Source organism: Bubalus kerabau, chromosome 9, assembly GCF_029407905.1.
Source record: "Bubalus kerabau isolate K-KA32 ecotype Philippines breed swamp buffalo chromosome 9, PCC_UOA_SB_1v2, whole genome shotgun sequence".
Classification (NCBI taxonomy): domain Eukaryota; kingdom Metazoa; phylum Chordata; class Mammalia; order Artiodactyla; family Bovidae; genus Bubalus; species Bubalus kerabau.
This window is the reverse complement of record NC_073632.1, coordinates 81,577,218-81,589,576: the sequence shown is the minus strand read 5'-3', so window position 1 is coordinate 81,589,576 and position 12,359 is coordinate 81,577,218. Positions and strand designations below refer to the sequence as shown.

General features: G+C 35.5%; 1 protein-coding gene across 5 annotated transcripts in view; it reads left to right on the top strand.

Annotated features, from left to right (window-relative positions):
• AHI1 (Abelson helper integration site 1) overlaps positions 1-12,359 on the top strand; it is a 217,191-nt gene that overhangs the window by 27,389 nt on the left and 177,443 nt on the right. For all 5 annotated transcript variants that reach the window (XR_008698351.1, XM_055535697.1, XM_055535700.1 and 2 more), the window contains exons 6-9: positions 1,303-1,484; positions 9,132-9,345; positions 10,602-10,794; positions 12,200-12,295. Coding sequence is in view for 4 of the 5 variants with exons in the window: in XM_055535697.1 (XP_055391672.1) it covers positions 1,303-1,484; positions 9,132-9,345; positions 10,602-10,794; positions 12,200-12,295 (685 nt within the window). In the remaining variant the exon portion in view is untranslated. The remainder of the gene's footprint in view (positions 1-1,302; positions 1,485-9,131; positions 9,346-10,601; positions 10,795-12,199; positions 12,296-12,359) is intronic.

Genomic DNA, 12,359 nt, shown 5'->3' with positions numbered 1-12,359 from the left:
AAACCTAATCATAGAAGTGGTGCCAATTACTTTTACCATAATCTGTCTGTAAGAAGTAAGTCACTTGATCTAGTCCACAATAAAGAGAAAGGATTACACAAAGATATGAGTATCAGGGAGCTTCCCTGGTGGCTCAGTGGTAAAGAATCCACCTCCCAATGCAGGAGGCGCAGGTTTGATCCCTGGATTGGGAAGATCCTCTGGAGGAGGAAATGGCAACCCACTCCAGTATTCTTGCCTGAAAAATCCCATGCACAGAGGAGCCTGGTGCGCGACAGTCCATGGGGTCACAAAGAGTCAGACATGCTTTGGTGACTAAACAACAACAGCATGAGTATTAGGAGGCATGGATCATTGGAGGCCACCTTAAAGACTGCTTACCACAGTACACCATAAATCTTATTTCTTCACACAGTTACCGTATCTGTTATGAACTGTAAGTCATACTCTTAGTAAGATCAGTTTATGAATTTTAAAGAAAACCATGCTTTACATGACAAAGACATGCAAAGGGTAACTGTTCTCTTTAAATAACAGTATTTGATGATATGATAGAATAACATGACTTTCTAGAATGACTGCTTTGAAATATTTCTTTACTTTTATCTCTCACCCCCTTTTTGAAATATGACTAAATATATTGGAAGTCAGTTTTTTATTAGATGCAGTTTCCTTTTTTATTTGGTAAGTCACAAACATTAATAGGCTGATTTCTCCTTACAACTCAGTGTGCTTCTAGGCTGCTACCCTTTACCATTTAGTATTAATAGTTCATGTGATGCAGATTTTAATTTTAATGATAGTCTTCTGAAAACACAGTGGCACATAAGCCACTGGAAAACATAAGCAATTAATTTTTACCTAGAAATCAAAAGTTGGATATCTGAAGCCTCTTGAAAACAAAACAAACAAAATTAGAACACTTTTTTTTTTTTTTTGCTTTTAAATAATCTAGAGATTTGTTCATTATTCATTTACTTGGCAGTAGAGTAAGGATGGTTTTATCAGTCCCAAGTAAAAACAGATCCATTGATCATAAAATACAATTCATTTTCCCCAGGAGTTTAGAGATGAGTTTAATTTGGCTCATGGGATATATAACATCACCAAGGGCAAATTAGTACACATAATACTTAGTTTGACAGCTAACCAGTTTAGTGTGTAAGAAAATATATGTATCTCCCAGCAGAAAATAATACTGATTTTAGGATTATCCTTGCCTCTAGTTGCTGTTAACTTTGCTGCAGGGTAATAATAATAATGGTACGTTTCCAGTGGCTTGAACTTGGATTATATTTGCAGTACATCGATCATCTCTGATGACCCAGTTGAAGGTGAACAAAAGAAAGAATCTCCAGTTGGAGCAGTTACTTCAGATACTCATCAAGATGATGAAGTGAGCTCAAAGGAACAAAATGTAGAAGACAACATGCAAGATGACTCAAAATCCAAACTGAAAAAAAAGAAAAAGAAGGCTAAAACAGGTTTGTTATCCAAATTAAATGAAAAATGTGTGCCTTAGTAGGCATAATTTGATTCAGGGACTTTTAGTCCTTAAAACTAAAGAAAATCTAGTCCCGAGTGGTATAATTGAAAAAATAATCCAATACAGAATATTTGATACTTAGATTTGTCTAGATTGTAACATTCATTTATTTATAACTGTGGGTGTCGGTGATGAGTTTGTCTTACTTGAGTCATCATTAGTAATGTAGTTGCTATTGTGACCCAGATTTCTTCTGGATGTTGTTGCCTCTAAATAATTAAGACAGCATTGAAAACTCTAAATGGGCAACAGCCAATAAACATTTCAGATGTTTAAGTCGCATCCCTCTGTCAAACTTGCTATCTTCACGGTTTCTCGTAATTCAGCTTCTTCCTGCCCACTTTTTATTTCACCTCTTGCTTTCTACATTCCTTTCTGCTCATTTCTTTTATCTTATTTTTCATTACTTATTCTTGACTTTTTTCTGCTTCTTACATTTTCTTTTTATTTTCTTTTCAATTTCCATTTATTTGGCCACAAATTGTGATAAAAAAAATGGGCAATTTTAGATTTTATGGTGCTTATTCATGCTGTTTATGGTGTTTTGTGGCTCCAGTAATTAATTTTTTAAAAAGAAAAGTGTACGTATTATGTGTATGCTACTTAGTGAACTTTCACAAACTGGACATGTCTATAAAGTCATCATCCAAATCAAGAACCAGATCATTAGCACTCAGAAGCCCCCCACTAATTCCCTTCTAGTTCATTGTCCTACAGGAGTGAATACTATTTTAACATCTAACACAAAGTTAATTTTCCCCGTTTTTCTATTTTAAGATAAATGTTTAGAATTACAAATACTATGCTCTTTGCTTGTGGCTTTTTTTGCTCCAGATTATCTTTTGTGAGATTTATACTGTTATTGCATGCACTTGAGCTTATGCATCATGAGTCCTGTTTTTGTACTTAGATATCCATTGTGTGAATATACCACAATTAATTACCTATTCTTATTGATTAACATTTGAGGTGTTGCTAGTATTAAACGATTATAAGTAAAGCTATAATGAACATTCTGGTCACATTTTTTAATGAGCATGTGTATACATTTTTTGTTGTTGTTGGACATAGTCTTAGAGTAGAGTTTCTATGCCATAGAGTATATATATTTTTCACTTTAACAGATACTTCTCATTTTCCACACTTGGTTTATCAGTAGATACTAGCAGTATTTGAGTTTCCATTGCTCTACATCTTCACTGACATTTATATTATCAGTATTGTAAAATTTTAGTCATTCTTATAAGTGTTTGGTGATTATTCCATTTTGACTTTGATTTTATTTCCATGGTAACTAATGAAGTTGAGCATCTTATTCATGTTTATTGCCTACTTGGATTCCTTCATGGTAGATTTGTTCAAGTCTTTTGTATAATTTTTTAAGAAATGAAATTGTCTGCCTTTTTCTAATTGTGAATGTTTTATATAACTAAATAACAATTTTTCATATATATATATAAGAATATATTTGCCATATATATGTATATCACAAATATCTTCTCTCTCTGGGTTTTATTATTTTTCTCCTACTGGTACTGATATCTTTTGTAAAACAAAATTTAAGGATTTTATATAGCCCAATGTATTCCATGTATTTCCCTTTGATTTTAAGTGCTGTGATATAAGAAATCTTTCCCAAGTCCTGAAGATGTTTCTCTATATATAATTTTCTAAAAGATTTTTGTTTCAGTTTTCACTTTTAGATTTGCAGTTTACCTGGAATTGATTTTTATGTATGGGGATAGGTAGTGGTCCAGACCCATTATTTTCTCATATATGAATATGTACTTGACCTAATACCATTTACTGAAGAGAGCATCTTTGCCCCTGCATTTCAGTGTCACTTTTATCATGAATAAGGTGGCTGTGTAAGGTGATCAGTTTCACTAATCTCCATTCTTAGATGGTTTACGCTAACATCACTATTATGTCTTAGATACAATAGCTTTATAATAGATGTTGCTGTTAATAATGATAGTTTTATTGCTTCTTTTTTAATTCTTATGTCTTATTCTTTACTTTTACCTTGATACACTGCCTAGAATTTTGATTATAGTGTTAAATAGAAGCGGTAATAACAAATACTCTTCTCTAGCTGCCATCCTTAGGGGAGAGCATCCATTATTTTACCATTGAGTGAGACTTTGTTACAGACTTTTTTGTAAATACCCTTATTGGATTATTCCTAATTGGCTAATAGTTTTTTTTTTCTTTTAACCATTCATAGATACTGAATTTTATCAAATGCTTTTTCTGCATCTGTTAAAATAATCATATTAATTTTTACCCTTTTTTCTATTAATGTGATTATTTGATTATTAAGCAATCTTTGTATTCCTGGCAGAGATGGTGGAGGCACCTACTTTGTTGTGGTGTATTAGCTTTTTTTTTTTTTTTTAATGTATTACTGGATTTGATTTGCTGATACTTTGTTAAGAATTTTTGTACCTGTGTTCACGAGAGAGATTTGTTTGTACTTCTCTGTTGTTGAAATACCTGGAATTAACATCAAAGTTTTGGTGGTCTTAAAAATAATTGGGAAATATTTCCTTTTTCAGTTCTCTGTATTTGTATAAACTGGTGTTATTTCTTCCTTAAATGTTTGGAAGAATTTGCTAATAAACGTTCTTAGGCCACGATTTTCGTTGTGGGAAGAATTTTAAATCAGATTTAGTTTCTTTAATAAATATCAGATTCTTCATATTTTCTGTTTCTTCTGTCAGCTTTGATAGACTGTTTTTTTTTTTGAGGAATTTGTCCATTTAATATGGATTTTCAAATTTTGTATGTCTATAGCATCTGAAAGGGTACCCCTTGATACTGGTAATTGGATTTCCCTTGATTTCTTCATCAATCTTAGCATTTTCAATTTATAAATATTTTTAAAGGACCAACCTTTAGCTTTTGTTTTTATTCTATCATAGATTTGTATATAATTTTAGTGATTTCTTCTGTCTATATTATTTCCTTTTATAAGTTTCTTTGGGTTTGATTTGCTATTGATATCTAACTTTATAAGGAGGATTTTATAAGATTTAAGTCATCCTTTGCTTCTAATTGGAGAAGGAAATGGCAGTCCACTCCAGTGCTATTGCCTGGAAAATCCCATGGACAGAGGAGCTTGGTAGGCTACAGTCCATGGGGTCGCAAAGAGTTGGACACGACTGAGCAACTTCACTTCACTTTCACTTTGCTTCTAATAATATTAAATGACCATCTAAGCACTACTTTTAGAGAAGGCAGTGGCACCCCACTCCAGTACTCTTGCCTGGAAAATCCCATGGGCGGAGGAGCCTGGGAGGCTGTAGTCCATGGGGTCACTAAGATTCGTACTCGACTGGGCGACTTCACTTTCAATTTTCAGTTTCATGCATTGGAGAAGGAAATGGCAACCCACTCCAGTATTCTTGCCTAGAGAATCCCAGGGACGGGGGAGCCCAGTGGGAGGCCGTCTGTGGGGTCGCACAGAGTCAGACACGACTGAAGTGACTTAGTAGCAGCAGCAGCAAGCACTACTTTATCTGCATCCCACAAATTTTTGATATGTTCTATATCATTCCATAAAAGTATTTCTTAATTTCCATTTAAATTTCTTAATTTCCATTTAAATTTCTCCTTTGATCAGTCATTATTTAGAAATGTTTTGTTTAGAAGTGTTTTGTTTAGTCTAGTTTCAGGCAGCAGTTTCTAGTTATCTTTTTGTTTTGGGTTTTATCTTCTATTGTTGTCAGAGAACATATTGTGAATTATTTCAATCTCTTGAATTTATTGAGGCTGTCTTATGACCACCTCATGATGAGTTTGGTGAATATGCCACGTGCACGTGAAAAGAATGTGAATTCTGATGTTGTTGGGTATGGTGGTGTCCTATGTATGTCAGATCAAGTTTATTGTATTCTCATCTTACTGATTTTTTTTTTTGGTCTGCTTATTCTATCAGCTATTCGATGAGTATTAAAGTTTCTAGTATTCTTTTGCATTTCTGTTTTTGTTTGTGTCATTTTTCTCTTTGCATATTTTGGAGCTTTGTTATTGAATATATACATACTTAGGATTGCTTTATCTTCCTATCCAATTGATACTTTTGTCATTGTCATAGTCCATTCAAGCTGCTACAACAAAATACCATGACTGGATGCCTTAAATTGTAAATATTTATAACTCATGGTTCTGGAGGCTGGGAAATCCAAGATCAGGGTGCTTGCAGATTCAGTGTGGAAGGGGCAAGAGGTTTTTCTGGGTTCTGTTTTATAAGGGCACTAGTCCCATTCATGAAGGCTCTACCCTCATAATCTAATCATCTTCCAAAGGCCCAACCTCTTAATACTATCACATTGAAGGTTAGGATTTCAGCATGTGAATTTGGGGGAGACATAAGCATTCAGTCTATAGTAATCAATATACAGTGTCCTTTTTAATCTCTAATGGTTCATTCTCCATTACGGTTTGAGTTTGCATAGAACACTGTTACCTTTCCTCATTTCTCCTTCGTCTTCCACACACAGTGTGCCCCTAAGTGGTGCCAACCTGGTTGAGGGGGACAGCCTTTAAACCTCTGCTTGGTCCATGGTCTCCAGGTCTAGGTGGGGCCAGACAGTACTCTTCTTCTGCCTCCGCGTCCCCGAGGCTCCCTGCCTGTGCTGCTCTGCACAGCCTTTGTTGGAGCCACTTTGTGTCCATGTACCTTTCTTATTCCCCTTCACTGGTTTTCTTCTCCTCCTCCCGCACATGTGGGATCTCAGCCCTCAGGCAGTGACCTCCTTAGGGACAGGTCCCCAGAAAATGTGAAGTGTTCTTGTGCCCCACTCCCGGGTATCTTCTTGTGTATGGTCTGTGTCCTTATGTTCATCATCTCACTGTTAGTTTTTCTGTACCATCTAAGTGTTTTATGTTCCTTATTCTCCTTGGCTTCTTTTGAGTTGTTGAGGTCACTTTTAAAGATGCTCCTTTTATTAACTTATTAATTACACATTCTTCTTCTTTTTTTTTTTTTTTTTTTGCTCATGCTCTGAGAGCAGTAAGTTTATTCTTGACTTATGGTCTAATACAAACTAACTCTCTAACAGAATATACTTCTCCAATATACTATTCTAAAACAGTAGAATAGTTTGACTCCATTGAATCTTGTCAGGTAGTTTCTCTGCATCTGTCTCCCACCTGCCTTCTAGTTTCTCATCATGTATCTTAGGGCTGCATGTATTTTAAACTTCACAGATTTTATAGTTACCATTTTGTACAGTTGATATTAATTTATATTCATTCCCAAATTTCCTTTTTTTTTTTTCATTTTTTATCTGTGCTAATAATTCAGTTTATTCTTTCTTTCAGTGCAGGCCAGCTAATTTACTCAGATTTTGTTGTGTTAAAAATGCCTTTACCTTCATTTTTGAAGCATGTTTGCTAATATATAATTTTAGGTTGCAGGAAGTCATATTAATACAGTTGTCTTCTGGGCTCCATCATTTTTTAATCCCAACTGTAATCTTATTTCTGTGCCTTTGAAGGGTCTGTTGTCTTTTTTTCCCCCTTTGCCTGCTCTTTAGATTTTCTGTTTATCTTTGGTTCAGTATTTTATCATGCTGTGCCTAAATATAGCTTTGTTGGAAGCCACCCTGCTTAGAGTTTACTGATTGATATCATTTATCACTTGTGGATATCACTGACCTAGAGCCAGACATCCTGGAATGTGAAGTCAAGTGGGCCTTAGAAAGCATCACTACAAATAAAGCTAGTGGAGGTGATGGAATTCCAGTTGAGCTATTCCAAATCCTGAAAGATGATGCTGTGAAAGTGCTGCACTCAATATGCCAGCAAATTTGGAAAACTCAGCAGTGGCCACAGGTCTGGAAAAGGTCAGTTTTCATTCCAATCCCAAAGAAAGGCAATGCCAAAGAATGCTCAAACTACCACACAATTGCACTCATCTCACACACTAGTAAAGTAATGCTCAAAATTCTCCAAGCCAGGCTTCAGCAATATGTGAACCGAGAACTTCCTGATGTTCAAGCTGGTTTTAGAAAAAGCAGAGGAACCAGAGATCAAATTGCCAACATCCGCTGGATCATGGAAAAAGCAAGAGAGTTCCAGAAAAGCATCTATTTCTGCTTTCTTGACTATGCCAAAGCCTTTGACTGTGTGGATCACAATAAACTGTGGAAAATTCTGAAAGAGATGGGAATACCAGACCACCTGATCTGTCTCTGGAGAAATTTGTATGCAGGTCAGGAAGCAGCAGTTAGAACTGGACATGGAACAACAGACTGGTTCCAAATAGGAAAAGGAGTTCGTCAAGGCTGTATATTGTCACCCTGTTTATTTAACTTCTATGCAGAGTACATCATGAGAAACGCTGGACTGGAAGAAGCACAAGCTGGAATCAAGATTGCCAGGAGAAATATCAATCACCTCAGATATGCAGATGACACCACCCTTATGGCAGAAAGTGAAGAGGAACTCAAAAGCCTCTTGATGAAGGTGAAAGTAGAGAGTGAAAAAGTTGGCTTAAAGCTCAACATTCAGAAAATGAAGATCATGGCATCCGGTCCCATCACTTCATGGGAAATAGATGGGGAAACAGTGTCAGACTTTATTTTTCTGGGCTCCAAAATCACTGCAGATGGTGACTGCAGCCATGAAATTAAAAGACACTTACTCCTTGGAAGGAAAGTTATGACCAACCTAGACAGCATATTCAAAAGCAGAGACATTACTTTGCCAACAAAGGTTTGTCTAGTCAAGGCTATGGTTTTTCCAGTGGTCATGTATGGATGTGAGAATTGGACTGTGAAGAAAGCTGAGCGCCAAAGAATTGATGCTTTTGAACTGTGGTATTGGAGAAGACTCTTGAGAGTCCCTTGGACTGCAAGGAGATCCAACCAGTCCATTCTGAAGGAGATCAGCCCTGGGATTTCTTTGGAAGGAATGATGCTAAAGCTGAAACTCCAGTACTTTGGCCACCTCATGCGAAGAGTTGACTCATTGGAAAAGACTCTGATGCTGGGAGGGATTGGGGGCAAGAGGAGAAGGGGATGACAGGATGAGATGGCTGGATGGCATCACTGACTCGATGGACATGAGTCTGGGTGAACTCCAGGAGTTGGTGATGGACAGGGAGGCCTGGCGTGCTGCGATTCATGGGGTCGCAAAGAATCAGTTGTTTTTTACCAGAAACATTGACCTGCAGCATTCCTGCTGCATTCTACCCAGAAACAGAAATTGTAGTTATAAACAATTTGAGTGATACATATTACACTTAGAAAGTACCTAGATAAAATTGCTTTTTTGCCTTTGGCTCTCATTTTTTTCTCTCTGTGTTGTTGGTCCTTGTTAGGGAAAACAAAGAAAGATACCTCACCCTATTTTAATGCATTAGTAAATAAAGCATTTACTCTCAGAGCATAGTCTGCTATTGTTTGGCTTTTTCTTTGTTTTTCCTTGAAGTGTCTTTGTGAACAGAGATAAATAAGCATGGATCATAAGCATTAGATTATCTGTAAATTCAGTGTTTATTGTTGAGTATATTGTTATGGGAACAATTAATTATCACATTGATAACACTGATTTTCTTCCATGCATGTGGTTTCAGATGATAATGAAGATACTGATGGTGATGGTGTTCATGAAATAACAAGCCGTGATAGTCCAGTTTATCCCAAATGTTTGCTTGATGATGACCTTGTCTTGGGAGTTTACATTCACCGAACTGATCGACTTAAGTCAGATTTTATGATTTCTCACCCAATGGTCAAAATTCATGTGGTTGATGAGAATACTGGTCAATATGTCAAGAAAGATGATAGGTAATTTTTTTAATTGTACAGCCAGTCCTTGAAATTGAAACTGTCTACAGTAGAAGTCCTTTTTCTGCCACTGACGGTCATTCCCTGATAGCTCAGTTGGTAAGGAATCCTCCTACAGTGCAGGAGACCCGGGTTCAATCCCTGGGTCAGGAAGATCCACTGGAGAAGGGAAAGACTATCCACTCCAGTATTCTTGGACTTCCCTTGTGGCTCAGATGGTAAAGAATCTGCCTGCAATGGCGGGAGACCTGGGTTCGATCCCTGGGTTGGGAAGATTCCCCTGGAGAAGGGAAAGACTATCCACTCTGGTATTCTGGCCTGGAGAATTCCGTGGACTGTATGTATAGTCCATGGGGTTGCAAAGAGTCAGATACGACTGACTGTCACTTTCAATTTTCATACTAATTGTAGGTGTTCTTCAGCTATTGATATTGATCAATATGTTTTATAGAAGAAATGAAGTGACTGTGCTAATTGAGTAATTAATTTTAAGTAGAGGGGAGTTGAGAGAGTTTCTCTGAAGCTTAATGACTAATTTATGATATTTAGGTTACATTGTAAGTCGTCTCATGTTACACTGTAAATCCTTTAGTTGTCTAACCTCATATTTTCATATATATTTTCTTTTGAATGTAATGTATTGTCTGTCCCTCAGGTGAGGCAGATGTCTTGAATTTAATTTTTCCTAGTATTAATTTTGTAGCTAATACATGCTTAAGGCCCAAATACAAAGTATAATAAATGACTGTACTAGAATTCAAAAAAATTATTTGCCTGGAAAAATGGCAGAAATTGGAAACAAGAAAATTATCAAAAAGGTTATTCACTTATTCATTTGTCTTGGAGCATAGAAAGAAAATATAACAAACCTTGAAGTACATACAATCCTGTTGTGCTCAAATTGTGTTAATTAAATCTAATGTACTAACTTACCACAAACTCACTTAATATTCTGAAGATGTTACTTTATTCTAGCTTTATATGCTGAAGGACAAATCATACCTCTCACTTTATATTTAAATAATAAAATAATTCTTTGAAACTGAGAGTATGTAAGTGCAAAATGAACTGAGATACTACTACTTTTCAGCCTCATAAAATTTGTAGCTTTCTAGGTACATAAAATATTTTTTCCTTATGTATCATGGCTATTTATTGTTTCTGATCACCTCACCTTGAACACCCTAGTTTTATTTTTTTCTTGCCTTCTCAAAATTACAAAGAATTGTGTTAATAGCAGTATCTTTTTTGAACAGTGAACGGCCTGTTTCATCTTACTATGAAAAAGAGAATGTGGATTATATTCTTCCTATTATGACCCAGCCGTATGATTTTAAACAGTTAAAATCAAGGCTTCCAGAGTGGGAAGAACAAATTATATTTAATGAAAACTTTCCCTATTTGCTTCGAGATTTTGAGGAGAGCCCTAAAGTCATCCTTTTTTTTGAGGTATGAATTGAATAGAGCATAAGTTTTAATGAATATTTTAATAGCACAAATGTAAGTTTTTATTTTGGGGCTTCCCAAGAGCTAGTGGTAATGAACCTGCCTGCCAGCGCAGGAGACTTAAGAGATCAGAGTTCGATCCCTGGGTCGGGAAGATCCCCTGAAGCAGGACGTGGCAACTCACTTCAGTATTCTTGCCTAGAGAATCCCATGGACAGAGGAGCCTGGCAGGCTACAGTCCATAGGGTCACAAAGAGCCAGACACAGGTGAAGAAACTTAGCACACAGGCTATTATTTTAGTAGATTAGTAATTCAAAAAAGTGGTGTGAGAATTTGAGGATAACTTGATAATATCCATCAGAAGTCCTTAAAGCTGTTATTCTAACTTTTGGTATTTCTTCTAAAGGATAAGTGGCAAGTACTCAAAGATGTGTAAGGATGTTTATTTCAGCACTGTTTATAATAGCAGAAATTTTAAGGAAATAGGTCTCTTCAATTAGCGGGAGGTTTGGTTAAATAAATTATGATTTTTATTAAACTTATGATATTTACATGATGATATACATATGTATATATTGACTTGGGCTATCCACTACATATTATATGAAAATAGTTTGCAAAATAGTGTTGGAATACATAGAACAAGATTTAAACACCTGTAAACTTGATGTTAATGTTTGTCAGCTATGAGTCTAGGTTACAAGTTGTTTTTACTTTGTTACATATTTTTCTTATACTGTCTGTTTTTTTCATTGGGAATGTATTACATTGAAGACAAGTTTAAGTATATAAGAAATAGGAATAAATTGGAGTATGTATTATTTTTTAAGTAGTCTTCTATAGATTTGTTACCTCAGCAGACCTTTTGATAAGCACCAGTAGGCTCAAAGTGGTAGTCTTTGACAAGTACCTAGAATACATGTGGCTGGTTGGTTGGAAATCCGTGAAGTTTAATATCCAGACAAGATGGAGACATGAAAGAAAATCTTTTGAGAAGCCTAATAAAAACATATATCTAAAGAGAAAATACCCAACTTAGGAAGTTGATCCAAGGAGGAACCTACAGATAAGGCCATGAGTTTATTAAACAATCAAGTCTTTGAAGTCTGTGCTCATACATTCAAAAATGAGCAAAGCCTAAGAATTCTATGCCTGGTATATTTTTGCCAGGACTACATTTGAGATAATACTTTGTCTTGAGTTTTAAATAAATCTTAAAAGATTTATTGATAAAAGATAAAGTGATCAGAAACAGACCTTACTAACTGGGTGAGTTAAAAGTGAGCGAGATGAGATAAAAATGTTTTTCTTCTAAGTGAGGGTTTTTAAAATTTTAGTAATATTAGAAAATATTAAATTTTAGATAACCTAGTATACTGTGAAATAATTTTTTATGCTTACTTACAGATTCTTGATTTCTTAAGCATGGAAGAAATTAAGAATAACTCTGAAATTCGAAACCAAGAATGTGGCTTCCGGAAAATCGCCTGGGCATTTCTCAAGGTATGTTTTTCAAATCTTCAAATGTTATGGATTATTTTTTTTTCAACTCAGTTTGGTGTCATAT